Genomic DNA, 27,767 nt, shown 5'->3' with positions numbered 1-27,767 from the left:
TTATGTTATGTTAATTAAATTTAATGTAGTGCACGACATCTCGGCGCTGTCAGCAGTTTTACCTTTATATAAATATTACATTTTATATAAAGAAGCGTGTTTCCTTCCCCTTTTTGTAAGACAGCTAACATTTACAGAACACATCCATTTTATAACGGATCTAAGTCATAACTCCTTCCTAACTAAGGTAAGTTGGCCGGCATGGAATGGTGATAAGCTTAATAAGTCATTAGAGTACGACATAGGACCAGAAGGATCAGATCAATTTAGTACTTCAAGGTAACCACCGACTATACAAATTAATTCCATTCATATTAATTTCATGTACATTTATTGCATCTGGATATTCTGAAAACCTGGCATGGAACTGGCCCTTTTGGATCTATACTGAACATCCTTGCTTTGCAATCACTTCTCAGACCAACTAGCATCTGTGCCACACATGGTCAATTTGGATTCATACTCACCTCACTCCCTTCATGTCTCGGTATAAGGACTTATTCAGGAGATACGGTGCATCTTCTAGAGTGCAGGCCACATATCGGAGAAGGTGAGGCCCCCGCTCTGCCTCAGGGGGACTCTGCTCCAGAAGCCCGATACTTGCACTGATCTTCTTTCTGGTCCCATGAGATTCAGCATCCTGTGTGAAGAAATGTGCCTGTCACCAAATGATAGCTTACCCCTTTGCAACCCAAGGGTACCTGCACGACTATATGGTTTCCAAATGGCCGGCTTTAACTGAAAAATTCTAGATGTCCTTAAATCATGGTGACATTGAAAATGTCTCTGTTTTTAGGCTACTTTGTTGGTGATAGAAGTCCCTAGCCTCTTTGAAGTGCAGGTCAGTAAATGCTGATATTGCAATTACTTTATTAGTAAAGAGTGAGTCTCTGCCCAGGTACCCCATCACTCTGCAAGGACCTAAGCCATAACTGTGATGTGGGTGTCAGAGGCGCCTAACCTTGGAAGCTATGGTGTGGGATATCTGGGAGGGAAATATGTATGTGTAATAGGACAAGGATTTGTGATAGGACAGAGGTACGTGTGATGAGACAGATGGTAATGTAATAAAAAGAGAGGAATGTGTGACGACACAAAGGTGTGTTGGCATGCAGGGATGTGCATCAGGGCCGTCCCCAGTGGTGCATTCTTTCTGGTTCTGACAGATGCTGCTGGCCACACCCACCTTGTAAAGTGCCTGGAAGGCAGCTTGGTATATGGGCTCTAGGCTTCCGCCGCTTCTCTCTGCAGCTCTCTGGATCTCATTCAGCCACTTGCGCCGAGCAGACCCGCGCACGCGCTCCGTCTGTGTTCGCTCAATGCTCGCAGTCAGGAACTCCACCAGGCTCTCGAAGACTTCCTCCGGTGTGCCCGGAAGCTCCTCCATGAGGGATTCGATGTAGCGCTGGAAACCTCTGGAGTTGATCTTCACGGCCTCATCCTTGCAGACCTGGGCAGATTTGAGACGTTCCCGTCCTGGGTGTGAAATGAGAGCAGGACAAGGGTTGCTGTTGTCACAGAGAACATGATATTTTGATTATTCCAGGAACTATACTTAGAGTCTGAGCACTCATAATGTCTGGCCATGGGCCATTGGCTCCTCAATAGCTTTGTGCATGACCCACAAGCTCCCACGTTGTCAGGCCAGGTACCATAAGATTCCTCACGTGTGTCATTCCTCATACATCTTCCAAGCTGCAAGCACGTTACTCCCAGGAGTCATGACGTCCCACACACACTGTCTTACCATGTGCCCCACTGAAGCTCCTCACAGTGTCAAATGCACCTCATACTGTTTCTATATCCCAAGCTCCTCACAAGCTGATCATATGTTCAAAGATCCTCATACTCTCTGTTCATGTGCCCCATGTGGTATATAAAAGATGTTCTTGAGTCAGGATATATTTCATGTAGCTTTATTCATGGATAGTTACAGGTCCAGTTCTTATGATGATATATAAGAGAGACCCCACCAGGAGTGATCTCCTTCTCACTCAGCCTGCCTCCAACTGTCAATGGGCATAGGCATTAACTACAACATTCTATGATGTCATTGGGTAAACATACTGTGACATCAAGTGAGCATCAAGGAAATACAAACCTGGGGAAAAGGGATAAAGTCATGTACAACATATCTCCTTTCTTTAGGGAAAAGAACAAAATGATATATACTAATAACTTTGTTAAATTTGCAAACAAATTATGGCGCCAAACAAGAAGATACGAACATGTAAGAAGTTATAAGAAAGGAAGAGAAGATGAAAAACAAGGAAGACACAAACGCACACCACCATCCTCTTCCTAATTATGGTCGAAGGCAAGAAACATATAGAAAATTATGAGAAGACACAAGAGAGAGAGAATACCAGACGTCTCCGGCACCTTAAGTATAGTGTACAAGAATCCGCCAAAACACATGTGAACCAGCACTAAGAGTAAAGGCAGGAGACTACACACCAAATTACAGAAAAGTTGAAAGTTCAAGAAGAAATTGAATACATGAATGAAGGAATTTATTTATCCAACATTCACTTAACCCGGAAACAATCAGTGGAATACATTTAGTCACATTTACTAACAGTAAAGTATAAACTCACTCATCAATTACTCAACACTAAATGTTAATAATGTAACACGTAAACGACCTGCAGGAATTACACGTGTAGAATTAATATGAAAAGGATGATTTATCCTATATAAATATCATATTGGGGATGCTCTCATCCTTAAAGTATAACTAGGGGTACATTTATCCTTCATAAATATCACATTAAGGGATTCACTCACTCTTATCGAATGTAAAAAATTTAAAGAGATATGCTCATCCTTAAACCAGTTGCAGGGATACACTCACCCTGGAATGCAACTTTAACTTAACGGGATTTATAAGAAATACTTAACCCGTGAATTTCAACATTCTATGATGTCATTGGGTAAACATACTGTGACATCAAGTGAGCATCAAGGAAATACAAACCTGGGCAAAAGGGATAAAGTCATGTACAACACCCCAAATCTCTCACACTGTCAATATAGCCCCAAAGATCTTCACACAAATCTTTTGGCCACCAGTGTGTCATACTGCCTGCCCACGGGCCTGAGGCCTTCCCACATTAGTGAAAAGATGCTGTAACGGGAGTGGGATTTTGGAAGGAGAAATGAATGAAGGTTCTACATCTTTTCTTCACATCTTCCAAACACTATGATTTTAGTGTAAGAAGAAAGAAGAGGCTTTGAAATAAGGGTCAGCCTTAGTCTGTGGTTCTTTGTGAGTCTCTTTGACCCGGACAGTCTGGACCTTTCGGATTCACTGGATCAGCATGAAGTCATGATGGACCGACTAATAAGAGCGTAAAGTATCAGTGGTGAGGCCTCATGTGTGGTAATGTGTCCCAGCCTGGATGGTACATGTTGCGGAGGGCTCATATGAGATATGCGGTCAGGTTTCTGGAGTCCGCATCTGGAGCATTATGTTGAGCCATGGCTGGCACAACTGGAGTACTGTGACCTAATTTAGAGGCACGTCTGGAGTATTACATCGATTTCAGATGACAACATTCTGCGTCTTATTTCAAGGTCTGGAGTCCACACGTAGAGTGTCATTCCCACTTCTGAGGCCTCTATGTGGAGCATTGTGTCCAGTTGTTGAGGCCTCATCTGGATTAATATTCCAGTTCAGGAGGTCACACCTGTAGTGCTGCATCCAGCTCCAGAGCCAGGATGGGCTCCTTCCATGTCTTGAGGCAACATGTAACTTCTACATATGGGGTACTGTTCTATTCTGGACACTACATCTGGCATAGTGTGTCCTCTCAGGCAACACCTGTGTTAGTATGTAAAGACCACATCTGATGTACATCGATCAGTCCCAGAGGTCGCACGTGAAGTATTAGGTCCTGTTCTGGAGTCTGTATGTCCTAAAGATAAAGGCTGCTTAGAGACAGTCCAGAGTTGTGCAATGCTGATGAGGAAAACTAAAGCCTCACTCCCTCAAGCATTTAAACATGATTGTTCTGAGAGAATAGGGCCGAGGTTCACAACTTAAATACTCCAGTTCTGATGGGATTAGTTAGTAACACACCAGGTAAGCTGATATGAGCTATACCAGCTGCCCTCTGTTCCGTGTTCCTAACTTTTGTCCCAATGTATTCTTACGAGAAAGGTCCAACCCTATTCAAAGGAGGCAGGCGCCACCATAAAAGAGTGGCCTTCGTACTGAGCAACTGTGGGACTTTGACTTGTGTTTCCAACCTATGCATGGCTATAAATGTCCTTGATTGCAAAACCACGGACAGCAATGAACTTTGCTTTCTAAGGTGTGTGGGAAGGAATCTCTTAAAGAAGGGAGTCGCTTATATTCCTGAAATAATTAATTCTGTAAAAAGGGTGGCAATTTCCACTGGACCTCGAGGCCATAGTGTGAGTGAGACATGCCGAATGGAGCCCGCCCTACAAATATCTATGAGAAATATTTTTGGGGAAAACTGTTGTGAATGCGTAAAACAACTTCGCAGCAGGTGGAGAGAGGAAAAGTAAATACATTCATAACGGATCGTGCCAGATACAACCGAGCAATGGTAGTTAGAACACAATGGGAACAGCTGAAGAGCAGTTTTTGTGCCAAGAGCAAGTAGAACATTGACAACATGAATTGAGCCTACAATGCTTCTTCGCCTGTCCGCAAAGATAATTGCATGTTTCTTTGAGATGTTGAGTAATGTGTAATCAATCCCACGTGGTGAGACACAAATCAGCGCTCTTGTTGCATTCTACCAGCAGGGGGCAACGTGTTACAATCTGATAAAGCTGCTCCGTGTAATTTAATATTTCTCCTTGTTTTTCAATTCTTTATTTAGCATTTATTTTATTGCTCATGGAATACAACAGTGGTATAGCACAGTCAAACAACAACAAGTATGATGGTATACGACACTGACAGCAAGTCCCAAAGGCAATATACAGCATACAACAGGAATAACAAGCATTGGCACGGCCAATAGGTCTCGCCTTTGGCACCTTATAAGTGTTTAGCCAGAGCTATTGGCTTTGCCAATGTTTTTAAACTATATTGTAGAGCAGGTTGTCTGTGGTGCAGCATGTTGAAAAGTTAAAATAAACAAGCGTTAGAGCTGTTGGCGTTGTAAATTACAATGTCTTTTTCCTATGTTTTTTGATTTGGAGTGTAGTGGATGTATGCGGTTTGGAGTGGAATTGCATGTGTTGTATTGGATTTGTTAATTGTGAAATTGTGTGGCGTGGAATAGTGTGGGCTGGATTTGTGGAATGGAATTATGTGGCATAGTGAACAGACAGGGCTTGGGATCTGTAAAGATTAGTTAAGAAGTCAAACGTAGGAGCAGCAGCAGCAACAGGGAGTTAGGGGAACAACAGAGGAGCTGGGTGGGATATTGGCTGTGTTTGCCTAAAACTAAACATTGGCATTGTAAATGATGGAGTGCAGTAGATGTATGTGGTGCGGAGTGCAATCATGTGGGTTGGATTCGAATTGTTAGTTGTGGAATTGTGCAGCATGGAATAGTGTGGTGCGGATTGGATTTGTGTAATGAAATTATGTGGCACGTTGTGTAGTGGAATTCCATGGATATTAATTATGTGGTATTAAGTGTGAAGTGTAATTATGTGAATTGGTATTTTGTGTTGTTGAGTGGTCTCTAGTGGAGTTTATGTGGTGTGCTGTTGAATGTGATGTGGTGTAGTTTGGATGTATGTGGCGTGTTATGTAATTGTATTGTTGAGCAAAAATCTGTGGTATGTTGTCAAATTATGTGGTGTGCAATGGAAATGTGTGGAGTTGAATTGTGAGGGCTTGAGTGGAATTATGTGATACGCAAACAAATTAAGGTTGGAAAGCTGTATAAATCATACGTTCATCCCTAGTCAAGAGATCTAGGTTAAATCCATTGTTCTTTTGCTCACTACACCACCCCAGTTTGGACCAAGCTGTATGCGGATAAGTCTTGCCTGATCCCAGGATGCTTGTTTCCGGTCCAGGACCTGGCTTAGTTGTTTGAGATAGACTGTTCCCATGAGGAACAGAGTCAAGACTGATTTGTATATGGCTGGGTCCAAAATGGGATAGAATGGTGAACAAAAGAACGATGGATAAAACTCAGATCTGTGTGAATGGGGGTGAATGTTTGATTTGTTCAGCATTCCGTCCATCATTTGTTCCTTTTGCTTTTGTCACTCTAAGTGGGAAGGGTTTGCCCAGACGTTGGTCTGATGCTCACTAGATTCAAGCTAGCTTGGCTGATGAGGGGTGATGCCCCGAAACCAGTCTCATGATTCATGTTTCTGGTCCAGGGAGGACCTGGCTTGGCAGTTTGTGCTGGACTATTCCCATGAGGAACAGAGTCAAGACTGATTTGTTTATGGCTGGGTCCAAACTAGAGTGGTGTAGTGAGCAAAAGAACGATGGATAACACCCAGAGCTGTTTGACTGGGGATGAGCGTTTGCATTGTTCAGCATTCCGTCCATCATTTGTTCCTTTTGCTTTTGATTGGAATTATGTGGTATGGTGTGCAGTGTTGTTTTTTGGATTGTTGCTATGTGATATCAAGTGCTTTTATGTGGGGTGTATTTATCTGGTATTGAGGTGAGTGAAAATATGTGAAGTTGAATTGTGTTGAGTAGTATTATGTGGAGTGTAATTATGTTGGGTGGTGTTGAATTGTGTGGCGGTGAACTGTGTGGTTGTGAATTCTGTGCATGTAATAAGTTAACCTACCCATTAAAACTGATGTGCAACGTTACCACAGAGAAAATTAGCCCATGATTGAGTGCTCCCTCTGCCTCATCTCTTTCTTTAACCACAAAGTATGTATGTTTACGCACAATGCAGAACTCGGCCCCTTTGTTGGAGCCCAGGGCCTTCCGGGAGTGGAATGCGGACCTTCCTACCCCAATCACAGAGGAGCAGTAGGCGTTTTGTTGCAATCAGCTAACTGTTTTATCCCCCAACTATGAGCTCTGCTTATTCCATTTTAAATTCCCCCATAGATTCTATAGGACTCCAACCCATCTTCACCTTATGGGAATTAGAGATATGTGCACTTAAACTTGAAACAAAGCGTTTCTTCACATAATACTTCTTGTGTTAAATAGATCAATTCACAGTTTTTGAGAATTCAATCGTTTTGTTCAATTTATTAATTCATCAATTACTTCATGGGGAAATTCATTCCAACTTTCTTGATAATCTTTTGTAATACAACATTGTTTATGGTAACCAATGCATTTCTGGTCATACAGAGACCCTTCCTCAGGGGTCTAGAGAAGAGATACAAAAAACCAGATGAGGATTCTATAATTGGTGTATATATAGTTCACAAAAAAACAATATATATAATTACTACTGTAAAATTAATATTGCAGCAACTCAATGAGTGAATATAACTCTGATCTTTAGACTTGATACAATTGTCTAAAACACATAAGGTCCCAAAGGTGAGACCAATTGGCTATGCCAATGCTGGGGGTGGTTGTGTGTGTGTGTTTGTATGGGTGGCTGTGTGTGGGAGGGGTTGTGTGTGGGTGTGGTTGTGTGTGTGGGTGTGGTTGTGGATGTGTGTGTGGATGTGTGGTTGTGTGTGGTTGTGTGTGTGGTTGTGTATGGCTGTGTATGTGGTTGTGTGTGTTTGTGTGTGTGGTTCTGTTTGTGGTTGTGTGTGGTTGTGTGTGTGTGTGTGGTTGTGTGTGTGTGTGGTTGTGTGTGTGTGTGTGGCTGTGTGTGTGTGGTTGTGTGTGTGTTTGTGTGGGTGGCTGTGTGTGGGAGTTGTTGTGTGTGGGTGTGGTTGTGTGTGTGGTTTTGTGTGTAGTGTGTGTATGTGGTTGTGTGGTTGTGTGTGTGGTTTTGTGTGTGGTTGTGTGTGTGTGGTAGTATGTGTGGTTGTGGTTGTGTGTGTGGTTGTGTGTGTGTGTGTGGTTGTGTGTGTGGTTGTGTGTGAGGTTGAGTGTGTGGTTGTGGTTGAGTGTGGTTGTATGTGTGTGTGGTTGTGTGTGTGGTTGTGTGTGTGGTGGTGTGTGTGTGTCTGTGGTTGTATGTGTGGTTGTGTGTGTGGTTGTGTGTGTGGTTGTGAGTGTGTGGTTGTGTGTGTGTGGTTGTGTGTGTGTGGTTGTGTGTGGTTGTATGTGTGGTTGTGTATGTGATTGTGGCTGTGTGTGTGGTTGTGTGTGTTGCTATGTGTGGTTGTGTGTGGTTGTGTGTGTGGTTGTGGTTGTGTGTGGTTGTGGTTGTGTGTGGTTGTATATGAGTGATTGTGTGTGTGTGTGTGGTTGTGTGTGTGTGGTTGTGTGTGTGTGTGTGGTTGCGTGTGTGTGTGGCTGTGTGTTTGTGTGGTTGTGTGTGTGTGTTTGTGTAGGTGGCTGGATGTGGGAGTGGTTGTGTGTGGGTGTGGTTGTGTGTGTGGGTGCAGTTGTGTGTGTGTGGGTGCGGTTGTGGATGTGTGTGTGGATATGTGGTTGTGTTTGGTTGTGGTTGGGTGTGTGTGGTTGTGTGTGTGGTTGTGTATGGTTGTGTGTGTGGTTGTGTGTGTTTGTGTGTGTTGTTGTGTTTGTGGTTGTGTGTGGTTGTGTGTGTGTGGTTGTGTGTGTGTTTGTATATGTGGTTGTATGTGTGATTGTGTTTGTGGTTGTGTGTGTGGTTGTGTGTGGTTGTATGTGTGGTTGTGTGTGGTTGTATTTGTGGTTGTATGTGTGGTTGTGTGTGTGTGGTTGTGTGTGAGGTTGTGTGTGTGGCTGTGTGTATAGTTGTGTGTGTGGTTGTGTTTGTGTGTGTGGCTGTGTGTGTGGTTGCTGTTGTGTGTGTGGTTGTGGTTGTGTATGTGGTTGTGTGTGTGTTGTGTGTGTGTAGTTGTGTGTGTGGCTGTGTGTGTGGCTGTGTGTGGTTATGTGTGGTTGTGTGTTGTATGTGTGGTTGTGGGTGTGGCTGTGTGTGTGGTTTGTGTGTGTGGTTGTGTTTGTGTGTGTGTGGTTGCTGTTGTGTGTGTGGTTGTGTGTGGTTGTGTGTGTAGTTGTGTGTGTGGTTGTGTGTGTGGTTGTGTGTGTTGTTGTATGTGTGGTTGTGTGTGTGGTTGTGTGTGTGGTTGTGTGTGTGGTTTTGTGTGTGGTTGTGTGTGTGTGGTTGTGTGTGTGGTTGTGATTGTGTGTGTGTGGTTGTGTGTGGGTGCAGTTGTGGGTGCGGTGTGGTTGTGGGTGTGGATGTGTGGTTGGGTGTGGTTGGGGTTGTGTGTGTTTGGTTTTGTGTGTGATTTTGTGTGTAGTTGTGTGTGTATGTGGTTGTGTGGTTGTGTGTGTGGTTTTGTGTGTGGTTGTGTGTGTGGTTGTATATGTGGTTGTGTTGTGTGTGTGGTTGTGTGTGTGTGGTTGTGTATGTGGTTGTGTGTGAGGTTGTGTGTGTGGTTGTGGGTGTGGTTGTGTGTAGTTGTATGTGTGTGTGGTTGTGTGTGTGTGGTTGCGTGTGTGGTTGTGTTTATGGTGGTGTGTGTGTGTTTGTGTCTGTGGTTGTATGTGTGGTTGTGTGTGTGGTTGTGTGTGTGTGGTTGTGTGTGTGTGGTTGTGTGTGTGGTTGTGAGTGTGTGGTTGTGTGTGGTTGTATGTGTGGTTGTGTATGTGATTGTGGCTGTGTGTGTGGTTGTGTGTGTTGCTATGTGTGGTTGTGTGTGGTTGTGTGTGTGTGTGGTTGTGTGTGTGGTTGTGGTTGTGTGTGTGGTTGTGGTTGTGTGTGGTTGTGATTGTGTGTGTGGTTGTGGTTGTGTGTGCGTGCGGTTGTGGGTGTGTGGATGTGTGGTTGGATGTGGTAGGGTGTGTGGTTGTGTGTGTGATTGTGTGTGTGGTTGTGTGTGTGGTTGTGTGTGTGGTTGTGTGTGTGGTTGTGTGTGTGGTTGTGTGTGTGTGGTTGTGTGTGTGAGGTTGTGTGTGTGGTTGTGTGTGTGGTTGTGTGTGAGTGTGGTTGTGGGTGTGGCTGTGTGTGTGGTTGTGTGTGTGGTTGTAATTGTGTGTGTGGTTGTTGTTGTGTGTGTGGTTGTGGTTGTGTGTGTGGTTGTGTGTGTGTAGTTGTGTGTGTGTGGTTGTGTGTGTAGTTGTGTGTGGTTGTGTGTGTTGTTGTATGTGTGGTTGTGTGTGGTTGTGTGTGTGGTTGTGTGGTTGTATGTGTGGTTGTGTGTGTGTGGTTGTGTGTGATTGAGTGTGTGGTTTTGTGTGGTTGTGTGTGGTTGTGTGTTTGTGGTTTTGTGCATGGTTGTGTGTGTGGTTGTGTGTGTGTGTGTGGTTGTGTGTGTGTGTGTGTGGCTGTGTGTGTGGTTGTGTGTGTGTTTGTGTGGGTGGCTGTGTGTGGGAGTGGTTGTGTGTGGGTGTGGTTGTGTGTGTGGTTTTGTGTGTAGTGTGTGTATGTGGTTGTGTGTGTGGTTTTGTGTGTGGTTGTGTGTGTGGTAGTATGTGTGGTTGTGGTTGTGTGTGTGTGGTTGTGTGTGTGTGTGTGGTTGTGTGTGTGGTTGTGTGTGAGGTTAAGTGTGTGGTTGTGGTTGAGTGTAGTTGTATGTGTGTGGTTGTGTGTGTGGTTGTGTGTGTGGTGGTGTGTGTGTGTTTGTGTCTGTGGTTATATGTGTGGTTGTGTGTGTGGTTGTGTGTGTGGTTGTGAGTGTGTGGTTGTGTGTGTGTGGTTGTGTGTGGTTGTATGTGTGGTTGTGTATGTGATTGTGGCTGTGTGTGTGGTTGTGTGTGTTGCTATGTGTGGTTGTGTGTGTGGTTGTGTGTGGTTGTGTGTGTGGTTGTGTGTGGTTGTGGTTGTGTGTGTGGTTGTATATGAGTGGTTGTGTGTGTGTGTGTGGTTGTGTGTGTGTGGTTGTGTGTGTGTGTGTGGTTGTGTGTGCGTGTGGCTGTGTGTGTGTGTGTGGTTGTGTGTGTGTGTTTGTGTGGGTGGCTGGATGTGGGAGTGGTTGTGTGTGGGTGTGGTTGTGTGTGTGGGTGCAGTTGTGTGTGTGTGGGTGCGGTTGTGGATGTGTGTGTGGATATGTGGTTGTGTTTGGTTGTGGTTGGGTGTGTGTGGTTGTGTGTGTGGTTGTGTATGGTTGTGTGTGTGGTTGTGTGTGTTTGTGTGTGTTGTTGTGTTTGTGGTTGTGTGTGGTTGTGTGTGTGTGGTTGTGTGTGTGGTTGTGTGTGTTTGTATATGTGGTTGTATGTGTGATTGTGTTTGTGGTTGTGTGTGTGGTTGCGTGTGGTTGTATGTGTGGTTGTGTGTGGTTGTATCTGTGGTTGTATGTGTGGTTGTGTGTGTGTGGTTGTGTGTGAGGTTGTGTGTGTGGCTGTGTGTATAGTTTTGTGTGTGGTTGTGTTTGTGTGTGTGGCTGTGTGTGTGGTTGCTGTTGTGTGTGTGGTTGTGGTTGTATATGTGGTTGTGTGTGTGTTGTGTGTGTGTAGTTGTGTGTGTGGTTGTGTGTGTGGCTGTGTGTGGTTATGTGTGGTTGTGTGTTGTATGTGTGGTTGTGGGTGTGGCTGTGTGTGTGGTTTTGTGTGTGGTTGTGTTTGTGTGTGTGATTGTGTGTGTGGTTGCTGTTGAGTGTGTGGTTGTGTGTGTGGTTGTGTGTGTAGTTGTGTGTGTGGTTGTGTGTGTGGTTGTGTGTGGTTGTGTGTGTTGTTGTATGTGTGGTTGTGTGTGGTTGTGTGTGTGGTTGTGGTTGTGTGTGTGTGGTTGTGGATGTGTGTGTGGTTGTGATTGTGTGTGTGTGGTTGTGTGTGGGTGCAGTTGTGGGTGCGGTGTGGTTGTGGGTGTGGATGTGTGGTTGGGTGTGGTTGGGGTTGTGTGTGTTTGGTTTTGTGTGTGGTTTTGTGTGTAGTTGTGTGTGTATGTGGTTGTGTGGTTGTGTGTGTGGTTTTGTGTGTGGTTGTGTGTGTGGTTGTATGTGTGGTTGTGTTGTGTGTGTGGTTGTGTGTGTGGTTGTGTATGTGGTTGTGTGTGAGGTTGTGTGTGTGGTTGTGGGTGTGGTTGTGTGTAGTTGTATGTGTGTGTGGTTGTGTGTGTGTGGTTGCGTGTGTGGTTGTGTGTATGGTGGTGTGTGTGTGTTTGTGTCTGTGGTTGTATGTGTGGTTGTGTGTGTGTGGTTGTGTGTGTGTGGTTGTGTGTGTGTGTGGTTGTGTGTGTGGTTGTGAGTGTGTGGTTGTGTGTGTGGTTGTGTGTGGTTGTGTATGTGATTGTGGCTGTGTGTGTGGTTGTGTGTGTTGCTATGTGTGGTTGTGTGTGGTTGTCTGTGTGTGTGTGTGGTTGTGTGTGTGGTTGTGGTTGTGTGTGTGGTTGTGTGTGTGGTTGTGATTGTGTGTGTGGTTGTGGTTGTGTGTGGGTGCGGTTGTGAAACTCCTTCCACCCCAGCTTGCTTTTTTGACTCGGGGGATAGTGACAAGCTTTTGGTCTGCTGACCGTAGTGCCCTATTAGGTGTATACCAAGTACAACGTTGCTGAAGAAACTTCGGTCCTATGCCATGAAGGGCTTTAAATACTAGGCATAGTGCCTTGAATTTAGTTTGTTTGCGGACCGTGAGCCAGTGAAGTTGTTTAACCTTGTTTGATATGGATTTAAATTTTGGTGTGGCTGTTATGAGTCTAGCAGCTGCGTTTTGTAACATCTGCAACTTGTTCATTGCTCCTTTGTGAACAGTAAGGTAAAGACTGTTACAGTAGTCCAATCTTGACATTATAAGGGCTGATACCACTGTTTGTTGTGCATTCTTAGGTAGTAGGGGCATGATTTTTTTGCAGGATTTAAGGATAAAAGATGTGGTGGAGGCGACCTGGTTTATTTGGTCCATGAAGTTCATTTTATCGTCGATCAAGAATCCAAGGTTCTTGACCTTTTTTTTCGGGGCAGGCAGCGGTCCCATCTCCTCTGGCCAGCAGTTAGGTTTCCCAAAGGGGGGGTCATTCCCAAATAGGACCACCTCCGTCTTGCCGGCGCTCAGCTTTAAACAGTTCTGTGACATCCAGGCGCCTACAGCTGTCATGCATTCCCCTAGTTTAGTAGCTGTTTCAAATAGGTTATCCGGTAGAAGAGATACAACGATTTGAGTATCGTCGGCGTAGGACGTTAAGGAAAATCCAAAGCTTTGTATTAAAGGGGCTAATGAAGACACATAGACATTAAACAATGTCGGGCTTATCCTTGTGGCACACCACACGGCAAGGAAAATGATTTGGCTTTGAATTCATTTAGAGTTACCATTTGGACTCTGTCTGTGAGGAATGATTTGAGAAGCTTCCAGGCCTTGTTCTTAATCCCCAGTTTGTCCAAACAGTTCATCAACAAAGTGTGATGGACCGTATCGAACGCCGCAGATAGATCCAGCAAGATCAATACGGCCTTGCCCCCCTGATCAAGTATGGTTCTGATCTCTTCTGTAGATTTCAGGAGTGCTGTCTCCGTACTATGGGACTCTCTAAAACCGTATTGAGTTGGATCTAGCGCCTGTGAGTCCTGTAGAAACTTATAAAGCTGGTTGTTCATATTACTTTCAATGAGTTTTGCAGGGAGGGGTAACCTGGAAATGGGTCTGTAGTTGTTTGGCTCATTTGCATCCAGATTTGCCTTTTTTAAGAGGGGTAAAATGGATGCTTGTTCCATTCCTTAGGGAAATATCCCTCGAGGTACATATTATTAAATATTTTGGTCAGTTGTGTTGCAACAGGTCCAGCTGCCTTCTTAACTGTGGAGCATGGACATGGATCGGTTGGGGAGCCTGATTTGGCTTTATACAGACGTTTGAGAGTATCTTCTACCTCTACAGTGGAAAAATCCTTGAAAGTTAGCATATCTGGGTTTGTGGTCTGCCCATCCTTGTTTTGCCTGATATTGTCATCAGACGGTGAGAATGTTAGGAAAATGCTGTTGACTTTATCAAACAGGCCTTGAGCAATTTTGTTGCATACTTCTTGACTAGCCACTATTGGAGGTGTCTGGGGGTGAGCTAGGGTGTTAACAATTTTAAAAAGTTATTTAGGGGAATTCTTCGCTGAGGCAATTTTGTTGCTAAAGAATTCTTGCTTTGAAATCTTAAGAAAATTCTTATAGAGTTGTAACCCTGCTTTATATTCTTTTGTATCATGTTCCTTATAGTCTCTTCTCCAAGCCCTCTCCAAGCGCTTACAGGCCAGCTTTTGTTCTTTCAGTTCCTGCGAGTACCAAGGAGCGGAGGGATGCTGTCTGGTATGGCTAAAAGTTTTTAGCGGGGCTAATTTGTTCCCTGCTAGTTCTAGCCATTTCGAGTAAGCTCTAGTGGCTTTGTCTAGATTGCTAGGGATGGGAGTGGAAGATTCAATTAGGGTTTGGACACGATCTTTCTCATTTATTTTGTTCCATGCTCTATTTCTAGTGTATTTAACAGCTAAATTCCTCATCTTTCTGTCTGGTATCCTGAAATCAAATAGAATTGCTGAATGGTCGGACCAAACTAGAGGCAGAATAGTAATTCCAGAAATTTGTGAGTTGTTAGTGAATATGGCATATAGGGTATGACCAGCTTGATGAGTAGCCCCCTGCACAAGTTGTTCTAGGTTGCCACCTCTCATGGTTTCCAATAAGTTCATAGTGTCAGGGTCCCCCGTCAATTCCATATGGTAATTGAAATCTCCTAAAATGGTATAGGACTCTGAACATAATCCCCTTTCTATTATGTTACTAAGCAGTGTGGGAAAAAGGCCTCTTGGGCCCGGCGCCCTATAGAGGAGAGTTCCTCTAAAAGTGTAATGCTGGGAGAGTTTGAGGCAGAATTCCAAAGCTTCGCAGTCCTCTATAGCTATCGGATTGAAGGATGTCACAATCGATTGATGATAAATAATTGCAAGACCACCTCCACGTTTCTGTTGTCTATTGAGGGTGTAACTAAAGTAATCGGGAGGGGTAGCTGTAACTAAGTCAGGCCCAGAGGCCGCGTCTGTCCATGTCTCTGTAATGAAGGCAATGTGTATGCATTCCTCCATAATGAGGGAGGCGATTTGTACACTATGCTTTACAAGTGACCTAGCATTAAACAAAGAAAACTTCCTGCATGGATGTGGTTGTGTGTGTGTGTGGTTGTGTGTGTTGTTGTGTATGGTTGTGTGTGTGTGTGGTTGTGTGTGCGGTTGTTGTTGTGTGTGTGGTTGTGTGTGTGGATGTGTGTTTGGGTGTGGTTGTGTGTGTGTGGTTGTGTGTGTGTGGTTATGTGTTTGTATGGTTGTGTGTGGTTATGTGTATGGTTGTGTGTGGTTGTCTGTGGTTGTGTGTGTGGTTGTGTGTGTGTGGTTGTGTGTGTGTGGTTGTGTGTGTGTGGTTGTGTGTGTGGTTGTGTGTGTGGTTGTGTGTGTAGTGAGTGAGTGTGGTTGTGAGTATGGTTGTGAGTGTGGTTGTGTGTGTGGTTGTGTGTGGTTGTGTGTGTGAGTGGGTGGGTGTGTATGTGGTTGTGTGTGTGGTTGTGTGTGGGGTTGCGTATGTGGGTGGGTGTGTGGTTGTTGTTGTGTGTGTAGTTGTGTGTGTGGTTGTGATTGTGTGTGTGTGTGTTTGTTTGTGTGTGGTTGTGTGTTTGTGTGTGGTGGTGTGTTTGTGTGTGGTGGTGTGGTTGTGTGTGTGTTGTGTGTGTGTAGTTGTATGTGTGGCTGTGTGTGTGGTTGTGTGGGTGTGGTTGTGGTTGTGCGTGTGTGTGTGTGGTTGTGTGTGGTTGTGTGTATGTGTTTGTGGTTGTGTGTGGGTTGTGTGTGTGGGTGTGTGTAGTTATGGTTGTGTGTGTGTGGTTGTATGTGTGGTTGTGTTTGGGAATGTGTGTGGTTTTGTGTGTGTGTGTGGCTGTGGGTGTGTATGGTTGTGTGTATGGGTGTGGTTGTGTGTGTGGTTGTGTGTGTGTAGTTGTGTGTGTGTGTGTGGTTGTATGTGTTGTTGTGTGTGGTTGTGGTTGTGTGTGTGTGGTTGTGGAGAAGTGTGGCTCACTGGTTAGAGGAGGCAGACCTGGAAGCAGAGGTCAGCCCGGGACCAGGGTTCAATTCCCGGCTCGGCGGGGTCTTGAGTCCTAAAATGTCCATGGACTCAACAATTCTCGCTCCGGTGCCTACTCAATTCACGGGTTCACACTCTGCAACTCTGGGCAATAGCTTGCTTAATCTCCACAACGGCCCCTCGCGGCGGGATGCCTGTCTTTCACCTTGCGGATACCCTGCCGGGGTTATCTCACAGGGGAATACCAGGACGGGTTCCCTAAGCAAGCGCTTAGAAACCGCTTGGTGATTTGCGCTATATAAATTCCTGTACATTTACATTTACATTTTGTGGTTGTGGTTGTGTGTGGGTCAGTAATATTAAAAGCATCTCAAAATAAAGGAACACAAACATCGAGTTTGTGGAAAGAGAAAGCATGTCATAAGTCAAAGGGGCAGCAGCAAAGCATTAACACAACAGCATGTTCTTTGATGTTTGGTGTTCTTTGAACGAGGTTGGCCATATGGTGCCTCTGGTCCCTACGCGCACGCCCGCGCACATGCACTGCAAGCTATAGCCGATGGTAGCATTTTTTGAAGCCCTTCTTACTTAAGATCTGGCCAGCCCAGCGCAAGCACTGAGTCAGGCGAGACCTAAAAAAGGGCTATGTTGCAGCCAGTGTTAGCCGAGTCAAAGCATTTTTTTCTGATGGGACTTCTGTGGGGGAGAATAAGGTAGGTGGAAGAGGGGCAAGCAACATCAGGTGGGGGCGAGCAACACATTGAGAGTGGCGACGGGGCACGGCACAAGCAGAAACAAGCGGCTGAGAAAGAGGGCCACGGAGAAAGCACAAACAACAAAGGAAAGAAGAATGTGGGAGGGGCACCAGCCAAGCAAGGACTTAGGATGGGACAAGAGGAGGCATGGGCAAGTGCAAACAACGGAGTGGGAGCAGGAGACAAACAACAGAGGAATGATTTTATGGACACAAAATATCAACCAGTGAAGGCAATTATAAACTGGAAGCAACAAAGAGCAATTGGGCAGCGGCGGCCTCCATAAACAGAGGGTAGTGGGGCGGATGAGGTCGCGTGGGAGGAGTCATGTGGGGTGAGGAGAAATACATTATTTAAATTAAAAAATAAAACATACCTTTCGCCGTGGGCAGCCTCCAGCATCACGTCTCCCCGCGCTGCCTCTACTCTTCCTGCCTGCTTGTCCCAGCAACCCTTTGCACAGACTCCCTGTCCAATCCCTGTGCTGCAGAGCAGCGTGGGGATTGGTCTGAGCAGGCAGGAAAGACACCCTGCTCAGACCAGGAAGTCTGTGGGGTTTCTCCAGCCCGGCTGCTCAATGCAGCTGGCAGGAGAAAGCCTTTGGGGCATATTTTCAAGGCGTTGTTGGCACATTATCACAGCCAAAGCCGCGATAAATATATCACCCCATTCACAAGCTGGTGCTAACAGCCCATAGCACCTGTTTACCCGTGATAGCAGCAGCAAAAAACATCGCCACAGCTGACCCCCGCAACTATCGCTAATGAGATACAGAGTAGGCGTTCCCGTGTAAAAAGCCACGACAACACCATGAGAACCCAAAACAGGGCGTGTTAGCAGCAGGAAATTAACACCTGCTCTGACCTGGTGTAAAGTCGGCTGACAGCCTGCACCAGAAAAGGGAGACAAGGCCAGAGCCACACATGAAGGGCAACAGATGTCATGGAACCACTGACCAGGCAGATGGGAGCCCCAACAGGGCCACAACACCCACCACCAGCCCCCCCTCTAGGACCACCCCGGACCGACACCGGGGCAGCAAGGACAAAGACAGCAGCCCTCAGAAAATGCACCAACCTCACAGACCCAACACCAGAGAATGTCATTGCCCACCACAGGCTCAAAAGGGCAGCCATCCTCCGCATCCTGACCACCATTGTCCACAGGCTGACGGTACCAACACAGCTGACAACCAACATCCCACCTCAGACAAAGCTTCTGGCTGTGCTACACCTGTTGGCCCCTGGTACCCTATAACCGACAACCGCCTGAGGAGGAGTCTCACAGCCAGCACAATCCAAGTCCCTCAAAACGGTCATGGATGAGACCATCAGCTTGGTACCACACTATCTACACTTCCCCCACACTGTGCAGGAACATCTGGAGACCAAGAAAGGCGTCTACGCCACAGCTGGCAACCCGCACGTGTTATGGGCCAATTGACTGCACACATGTCCTACTTGAGCCCCCTGGCAACACCGCACACAATTACCGCAACAGAAAGCGCATGTATACCATCAATGTCCAGGCAATAGCGGACCACCGGGTAATCTCTACCAACATCGACGCCAACCACCCAGGCAGTGTACATGATCCCTACATTTTCCGACAGTCCATCACCAACCAGCAATACCAGGATGTCACCCACGGAAATGCAATGCTTGTTGGCACATACCAAATGTATCAAAATGGCAGATAGATGCACAGCTTGTTGATGATGAGAGAGGTTAAGCTTTAGTTTGTAGGCTTATAGGTGCTCAATAAGGTGACGTCGAGGGTCCTCCGACGTCGAACAAAGTATTAGAATAGTAGGCTAGAGGGTCTCTAGTCCCATCCCTTAATTGGCACACAAAAATGGTTGTCCTTTCTTGGAACAAGAAAGAGACTTTCATTCAATGTTCATTCAAATTTGCTTTGATGTTTATTTCATGATCAAGTTCATTATTTTTCAAAAAACTGTTCTGATCATTTCACGATCATTTTCAACATCGTAAATCCAAGCACTGTCTTACAAGCGGGTCCAATGCATTTCGGGCATTGTTAATATGCCCTTCATCAGGGAATTGACACTGAAAACAATGATATGAGCATACGTTAGCACTGTGTTTGGTAAGTGTAAAAAATCATAAAGTAGCATACATCATCGTGCAAATAAAGATACAAAAAGCAATCATTTAGCATGTCAAAAAAAGCATTTGTGAATGCGTAAAAGATAAACACTTATGATATGTACATGCATTACTGAACTCTAGAATGAGACGCCGTGTCACTTACGTGCCTCTGATGGAAAGTTTATCAAAATCTAAAAAAGAAGGTGAACGAGCTCTCATTAAAGTCTGACGGTTATGTGAATGCCATTCTAAATGGGTTAGCGGGGAGACTAAAAACTAACCTGATGTTAAGCGGCAATGCGCCTGGGTCCGATGTTTGACTCTGAAAGTCGCCGGCAAAAGATTCACGTTTGCCGGTTGAGATACATTCAAATAGGGGTGTCATGTGATCGGTGACGTGTGGATCAACATAGTAGAAAGACTATGTGTTCGTTATGAGCTGTGTTGAGGTGTGGGCTCAAAGATATACTGTGCCGGTATTCCCGTGGACCGGTTTACAAAAAAAGGGGTGTAGGAATGTAATGATAAGAGCAAGAATAGTACTACTAAAAATAAAAAATAAAAAATGTTGAAAAGTTAAAATTAAGAAGCTCGGGGATTCGAACCGGGGTCTATAGGGTTATAAACCCAGTGATTTAGGTTAAGTAGCTAACTGGGGGTGGAATGAAAACAAGCTGTTTAAACAGTGTCAATGAGATTATAACTTGGAACGTGCACATTAACAGCCAAGTAGGTGTACTGAGCAATTAAATCATAAATAACATGAAAACTCGATTCTGTCATTAAGGCCCATTGGTTTCTGGGTCGACAGTTTATATATCCAATAGTTCTCTCGTCTTATGTTGGACACAATTCAACACCCCAGATATGGCCATTCCATCAAACTACGAGTGAATGCAACTTGTGACACCAGTAACTTGATATACGGAATCAAATGCCCATGTGGCAAGTTTTACATCGGTAAAACAGAAAGACGCATCAAAGTGCGCTTAACGGAACACAAGTCCAACATAAGACTGAAAAATTCCAAATCAGCGTTATCATCTCACTTCGTTGAAGCACAACACAATGTTTCCCAGATCAAATTTACCATTCTTGAAACAGTCATGAAACAAGAGGGAAGAGACAATAATAAATTTCTACTCAGACGAGAGAACTATTGGATATATAAACTGTCGACCCAGAAACCAATGGGCCTTAATGACAGAATCGAGTTTTCATGTTATTTATGATTTAATTGCTCAGTACACCTACTTGGCTGTTAATGTGCACGTTCCAAGTTATAATCTCATTGACACTGTTTAAACAGCTTGTTTTCATTCCACCCCCAGTTAGCTACTTAACCTAAATCACTGGGTTTATAACCCTATAGACCCCGGTTCGAATCCCCGAGCTTCTTAATTTTAACTTTTCAACATTTTTTATTTTTTATTTTTAGTAGTACTATTCTTGCTCTTATCATTACATTCCTACACCCCTTTTTTTGTAAACCGGTCCACGGGAATACCGGCACAGTATATCTTTGAGCCCACACCTCAACACAGCTCATAACGAACACATAGTCTTTCTACTATGTTGATCCACACGTCACCGATCACATGACACCCCTATTTGAATGTATCTCAACCGGCAAACGTGAATCTTTTGCCGGCGACTTTCAGAGTCAAACATCGGACCCAGGCGCATTGCCGCTTAACATCAGGTTAGTTTTTAGTCTCCCCGCTAACCCATTTAGAATGGCATTCACATAACCGTCAGACTTTAATGAGAGCTCGTTCACCTTCTTTTTTAGATTTTGATAAACTTTCCATCAGAGGCACGTAAGTGACACGGCGTCTCATTCTAGAGTTCAGTAATGCATGTACATATCATAAGTGTTTATCTTTTACGCATTCACAAATGCTTTTTTTGACATGCTAAATGATTGCTTTTTGTATCTTTCTTTCCACGATGATGTATGCTACTTTATGATTTTTTACACTTACCAAACACAGTGCTAACGTATGCTCATATCATTGTTTTCAGTGTCAATTCCCTGATGAAGGGCATATTAACAATGCCCGAAATGCATTGGACCCGCTTGTAAGACAGTGCTTGGATTTACGATGTTGAAAATGATCGTGAAATGATCAGAACAGTTTTTTGAAAAATAATGAACTTGATCATGAAATAAACATCAAAGCAAATTTGAATGAACATTGAATGAAAGTCTCTTTCTTGTTCCAAGAAAGGACAACCATTTTTGTGTGCCAATTAAGGGATGGGACTAGAGACCCTCTAGGCCTACTATTCTAATACATACCAAATGTACACACCACACACCTCAACACCACAAACATGCAACTCACAACTCTGGGGATGCACACGTCACAAGCTCACATACACCATGCCAAACAACATGCAAACACACCAGACACAACAGCACAACTTACTGTGAGAACCTGGGCCAGCCATGCAAAGAAGCCATCAACGACAGGGCAGCTCAGCCACACAATAGCAGATTGTGGGAAGAGGAGGGGCCCAGGCATGTGCGAAGGAGGCAAGTGACCCATGAATAAGAATGTACACAATGCCAAGTGTGGCGTGGATGTGCTGGCCAGACTGCAGTATGCAGACCACAGACATGTCCATGTCGACATATACCGCTGGTGTTTGGAGTGTAGTGGACCGTGGACGCAACCATGTCACCCCAGCCAGTGGGGAAGATCGCAGAAATGTAGCTTGTTACGTCTCCCCCGTAAGCGTGAGTGAAGTGGGCTGGCCCAGCGTATGCCAGGCCAGCGTAGCGGTGTGAATAAGGTCACACATTTGGTACTGAGTCTTGGCAGTGAACGTTATTTAAGGCAGAGTTAATGTCACTACTCCCTTCGATGTGGTGCCACCAAGTCTGTGCATAGCATTACAGCCACACGTGTCTGTGGGACTACTGCCCTCGGGCCAAACTGCACTCGGGTAGGTCACACAATTGGAACTGAGCATCGAGTTTTCAATTGCAGAGTACGTATCATTGCACACAAGGGGATGTGTAAGAGGAAGACGTGTTGCAGTCAAGAGGAAAAAAGGATCATCCTTACGTAGGTGATCGAACACTACCGACAACTGCCCTGCTGGAAACTGTGAAATGGAAATGTACTCATACAAACTCACATCCGTCATGTAGTCCAAATTTCCACTGTCCCACATCTAAATCCAGCACCTCCCAAACAGTCACCATGTACATTTTCATACAGTCTGCATGTATACAAAAACAATGCGCCAACATACATGTCAACATAATGTGAACATGCATCTCCACATATCAGAGGGACACACAACACTTCCAGCAGAGCAGAGAAGACCACTCATCAGTGATGCCAGAGAGGACCACCACACCTTCGACACCGACGCCCTGCAACAGCCAGTAACGGACATATGCTGCAGGCTCGCACCAGTATTTATTTATTTAGTGTATTTTGTATAGCGCGCAGATACCCCAACGGGGTGTCCCGGCGCTTCTGCACATTTGCTCAATCTTACACAAGTGAGTTTAGCAGAAAATAAATGTTTTCAGTGCTTTGCGGAAAGGTAGCTCCTCCTGTATCATCTGGATGGAGAAGGGGAGTTTATTCCATTGAGAGGAGGCACATACCTGGAAGGTTTTTCCCCCGGAGCGTGCTTTTTTTAACCTGGGGGTAGATAACAGACTTTTTGAGTTGGATCGAAGGTGTCTCGCATTGCTATATGGGCGAAGACAGGAAGAGAGATAAGCAGAGCCCTTTCCTTTGATAGCACGATGGGCTAAGGTGAAGGCTTTAAATTCCGCTCTTTTACTAACAGGTAACCAGTGTAGCCTGCGTCGATGTGACGAGATGTGCTCACGTAGGGAGATGCCTCAGACCAGCCGGACTGCTGCATTCTGGACTGTCTGTAACCGATGACAAAGGCCAGAAGCAAGTCCCAGATATAGACCGTTGGCGTAATCTAAATGGGATGTTATTAATGCCTGAACAATGGTTTTCCTGGTGCTACGAGGGAGAAAATTGATAAATTTTCTGATCATCCTAATTTTTTAAAAACAGGCAGCAGACACCGTCTGGACTTGATTATGGAAGGATAGGCTAGAGTCCCATATTACCCCCAGGTTTTTTACTGCTTCCTTGGGGGAGGGGGCCACACTCAAATCAAGTAGCCACCAGAGGTTCGAGTCCAAAGGAGAGGGTTGATGGAAAAAGAGAACCTCGGTTTTTCCTGCATTCAACAGAAGGAAATTATTGTCCATCCAGCAGGCGATGTTACGAAGACAGAGTTTCAATGGGTCAAAGGTGGTCTGAGTGGGAGCATCATAAGAAAACAAAAGCTGAATGTCATCAGCATACGAAGTAGCCTTAATTAGTGACTGAGCAATGAGCTCGGCCGGGGGTAAAAATAAACAGTAAACTACAGGGGGCTTAGTGAGGAGCCCTGAGGGACACCCCACTTTAACGGACGGCTCTCAGAGGTGTAGGGAGGAGTGAACACCGCCTGTGTCCGATTGGATAAAAAAGAGGACAACCAGTCCAAGGCCTTACCTTGAATACCTTTAGACCGAAGGCGGTCAAGCAGGACGGGGTGAGAGACGGTGTTGAATGCTGCCGAAAGATCAAGCAGCACCAACACCGCTCTTGAACCCCCGTCCAGCTTCTATCGCACGGAATCCGCCATCTCTATTAAGGCAGACTCGGTGCTGTGGCCTGGTCTAAATCCATGTTGGGAGCCATGGATTAGACCATAGGTGTTAGAACCGGGTCTCTAGTTGGCAGGGGTATGTACCCTAGTCCAAGTAGGGACCACCGCTTCCGACCTGGTAGCTTGGCGCAGAGCAGCAAAGGCGTAACTTCAGAGGCAATGTGTAAAGTATTTGTGCAACACGCAGCAGCAGTGACGCAATAAGAAACACTCACAAAAAGGGACACCACACCAGTTTGTATATAAAAATATAAATATCTTTATCTAAGAATTATGAGAGATCAATCATCAGGTAAATGCAGTTGCAGGCAATATCAATAATTAGCCAATTCTAGCTTCCAGCCCAAATCAATGGTATAAATGAATCTAGTTGCCAGGCAAGATCAGTATTCAAAAATGAACCCAGTTTCCAGGTGAGTTCAATAAGAAAGGAAAAGTCACACACAAATCCTGGGTTCTCAGAGGGTTCTCTCTGTTGCCTGCGTCTATGTAAGCCAGCCTTGCAGGTACAACAAGTCTGTTCACAGGGGTTATGGCGGCAAGGCTGGGGCAATACCAAGACTTTACATGTGCATCCAGCCGTCCCCTTGAAGGCTGCTTGAGTGGTTTGGCAAATCACAAGTAATGTGGCAACCCAAGTCCGGTCTTTGGGGGCCTCCGTTCAGCTCAGGGGGGCACTTGCACAATCCTTCCCAACGAGCCTCCCCCACGGTACTGCCGCGTGTGAGGGAGGGGAAATGCGGTATCCCTGAAATGCCCCCAATGCAGGTGCAACAGTCTGGTCGGCCCGCTGCCCTGAAGACAGCTCCCCGCAGCCCGCTCCCCCAGTGGAACAGTTTCCTAGGAGGCCTCCCGCCCAAGACGACAATAGGCGCGGGAGGCTCTGCACACACCCGGGCTTTACCTGGGAGCCAGACGGGGGCTGGCAGCAGTTCGGTTCCTCTCCCGCCTTCGGTGTGACCTTCTCTGTCCCGGCCGCAGCTGGGGAACCCTTGAGGCAGCTACCAATCCTAGCGCGGACCTCCAGTGACGTGAGGGGAATCCCTCGAGGCATATCCAATGAGGAAGCGGCAGGCTGATGATGCGACGGGGACTCCTGGCGATTGCAGCCAATCCCAGCACGGCCTGGGGCTAACGTCGCACCAATCCCTGCGCGGCTTCTCGGACACTGGAGGTGGCGCGCCCGGGGCTCCCGGCCACGGCGGTGATTACGGTGCCAGTATCCCGCTACGTTTAAATGCGGGCTCCAGTGAAGTGCGGACACCGCGTCCAGCGCCACGGGGTTGATTTAATTAAGGCTCCCAGTCCGGCCCTGCGGCGGTGACTTCAGTGGGCCCGCGCTTCACTTCCACAGCGCTTCCCAGTGCCCCGGGGGCCCGGCGGCAGGGGTGCTCTTCAGGATCATAGCGCTTCAATTCCTTTCACAGCGCTAAGTGGCACAGTTCGGTCCCTGTTAGAAGTTATTCCACAAGGGGAGGTTCCCAATGTTAGCCTATGGAGGATTAAACCTTACTGCGGTAGCAGTGGCTTGTGGCAGATATGCCAGCCTCACAAGGTTTTAGGGAAGAGCACCTGCACCTCAGCACTGTTTAGCAGTGGTGAGGCGCCCAGAGTCCTAAGTCCAACGAAATGTAAGGTAAAAATGGGAGGCAAAAAAGGGCAAAAATGTAGGGGAGACCACCCTAAGGCTGACAGGTCTAACACGTGTCCCCCCCAGCTGAAAGTGGGGAGAACTACCCAACCTCCAGGGAGTTCTCATCACTAAGGCGGAAAAACAGAGAGAGACCGTCAGCATTGGCGTGGTCTACTCCGGGTCTGCGTTCCACCCTGAAGTCCATCCCCTGTAGAGAAATGGACCACCTCAACAATTTGGGATTCTCGCCCCTCATTTGCATGAGCCACCTGAGGGGCCAGTGGTCAGTCTGAATCAGGAAGTGGGAGCCAAACAAGTATGGCCTCAGCTTCTTCACAGCCCAGACCACCGCAAAGGTTTCTCTCTCTATCGAACTCCACCGCTGTTCTCGGGGGAGCAACCTCCTGGAGATGAAGGCTACTGGTTGGTCCCTTCCCTCCTCATTGAGTTGCGAAAGTACCGCCCCTATGCCATGCTCTGAGGCGTCCGTTTGGACAATGAACTCTTTGGAGAAGTCAGGGGCCCTGAGCACAGGAGCGGTGCACATGGCCTGCTTTAGAGAGTCAAAGGCTTTTTGGCAAGCCTCTGTCCAGATCACTTTCCTAGGGTATTTCTTAGAGGTTAGCTCAGTCAAGGGGGCCACAACGGTGCCATAGCCCTTGACAAATCTGCGGTAGTAACCTGTGAGGCCCAGGAATGCCCTGACCTCAGTCTGTGTTTTGGGAGGCTCCCAGGCCAGGATGGTTTCTATCTTGGCCTGTAGGGGCTGCACCTTGCCCCCGCCTACCAAGTGTCCTAGGTAGACTACCGACCCCTTCCCTATCTGGCATTTGCTAGCTTTGATAGTCAGGCCTGCCTGCTGCAGAGCCTGAAGCACTTCCTGGAGGTGACCCAAATGGTCCTCCCAGCTGCTACTGAAGACAGCTATGTCGTCCAGGTAGGCAGCAGAGAAGGCCTCTAAACCGGAGAGGACCCGGTTCACCAGCCGCTGGAAGGTGGCAGGAGCATTTTTCAGTCCAAAGGGCATCACTCTAAACTGGTAGTGGCCCTCTGGGGTGGAAAAGGCGGACCTCTCTCTAGCTCCGTCTGTTAGGGCGATCTGCCAGTACCCTGACGTGAGGTCAAAAGTACTCAGGTATCGGGCAGCCCCTAGTCGGTCAATGAGCTCATCCGCCCTAGGGATAGGATGAGCATCAGTCTTGGTCACAGAGTTCAGTCCACTGTAATCCACACAGAACCTAGGTTCTGGTGTGGTGCCCGGTGGAGCAGCTTTTGGTACCAGAACCACCGGACTGGACCAAGGGCTGTTGGAGGGCTCTATCACCCCCAACTCCAGCATCTTAGCGACTTCACTCTGGATGCTGGCCTTCACCTTATCTGACAGCCTGTAAGATTTAGACTTGACAGGGGGGCTGTCTCCTGTGTCCACATCATGGGTACACAGGTGGGTAATCCCGGGGATAAGGGAAAACACTGAGGCGAACTGCCCCAGGACCTGGCGACAGTCCCTCTGTTGCTCAGGAGTCAAGGATGGGGAGAGGACCACTCCCTCCACCGATCCATCCTTCTCTTTGGAAGCAAAGAGGTCCGGGAGAGGTTCACTTTCCTCTTCCTCTGCCCCATCCGTCACCATCAGTAAGGTGAGCTCAGACCTCTCATCGTGGGGTTTGAGGCGGTTGGCATGTAGCACCCTGTGGGGCTGCCTGGGGGTCTTAAGGTCCACTAGGTAAGTGGCCTTACCCTTCTTCTCCAATATCTCATAAGGGCCTGTCCAGCGATCCTTGAGGGCGCTAAGCTCTCCAGGCTCCATGACCCACACCTTCTGTCCAGGTTCTAGCTCCACAGGGTGAGAATTCTGGTCGTACCATTCCTTCATCACCGCCTGGCTGGCCTCTAAGTTGTCAGAAGCTTGCTTCCACAACTTAGCCATTTGGCTGCGGAAGGCTAGCATGTAGCTCACTACATCTTTTTTTTTTTTTTTTTTGCAGAGTTTTATATAGCGCGAACTAGAACCGAACCGAATCAGTTATCAGAGCGCTTTACATAGCACCAGTTACGTTACATGAGGACACTTTCATTTTTTTTTATTTTTTTTTTAGGCACGGGGAGATTAAGTGATTTGCCCAGAATCACAGGGGGTTTTTGGCGTCGTTACCGAGACTTGAACCCGGTTCCCCAGGTCCGAGGTCGAGCGCCTTAGCCGTTAGGCCAACCCCTCTCCCCTGAGGAGAGGGGTTGGGGAATCTTGGGGAAGCCTCCTTGGAGTCTTCTCCCACCCATCCTTCACTAAACTGAGAGGTCCCCTAACAGGGTGACCGTACAAAAGTTCAAAGGGGCTGAAGCCCACTCCCTTCTGCGGTACCTCCCTGTAGGAAAACAACAAACAGGGCAAGAGGATGTCCCACTTTTTCCTCAGGCCCTCAGGCAGACTCCTGATCATGCCCTTTAGGGTCTTGTTAAACCTCTCCACGAGACCATTGGTCTGTGGGTGGTAAGGGGTGGAGAACTTATAAGTAACCCCACACTCCTTCCACATGGCTTGCATGTAGGCAGACATAAAATTGGTACCCCTGTCGGACAACACCTCTTTGG

The 27,767-nt window shown here is 46.5% G+C and overlaps 1 protein-coding gene across 2 annotated transcripts in view; it reads right to left on the bottom strand.

Moving 5' to 3' along the window:
* The window catches only part of EFCAB5 (EF-hand calcium binding domain 5), a 335,299-nt gene that overhangs the window by 125,580 nt on the left and 181,952 nt on the right, over positions 1-27,767 (bottom strand). For both annotated transcript variants that reach the window (XM_078680019.1, XM_078680020.1), the window contains 2 exons: positions 1,187-1,476; positions 468-640 (listed from right to left, as the gene is read on the bottom strand). In XM_078680019.1, the coding sequence (XP_078536145.1) occupies positions 468-640; positions 1,187-1,476 (463 nt within the window). The remainder of the gene's footprint in view (positions 1-467; positions 641-1,186; positions 1,477-27,767) is intronic.

The sequence above is a fragment of the Lissotriton helveticus genome, chromosome 3_1 (assembly GCF_964261635.1).
Source record: "Lissotriton helveticus chromosome 3_1, aLisHel1.1, whole genome shotgun sequence".
NCBI lineage: Eukaryota > Metazoa > Chordata > Amphibia > Caudata > Salamandridae > Lissotriton > Lissotriton helveticus.
The sequence above is the reverse complement of the archived record's forward strand: the minus strand, read 5'-3'. Positions and strand labels throughout refer to the sequence as shown.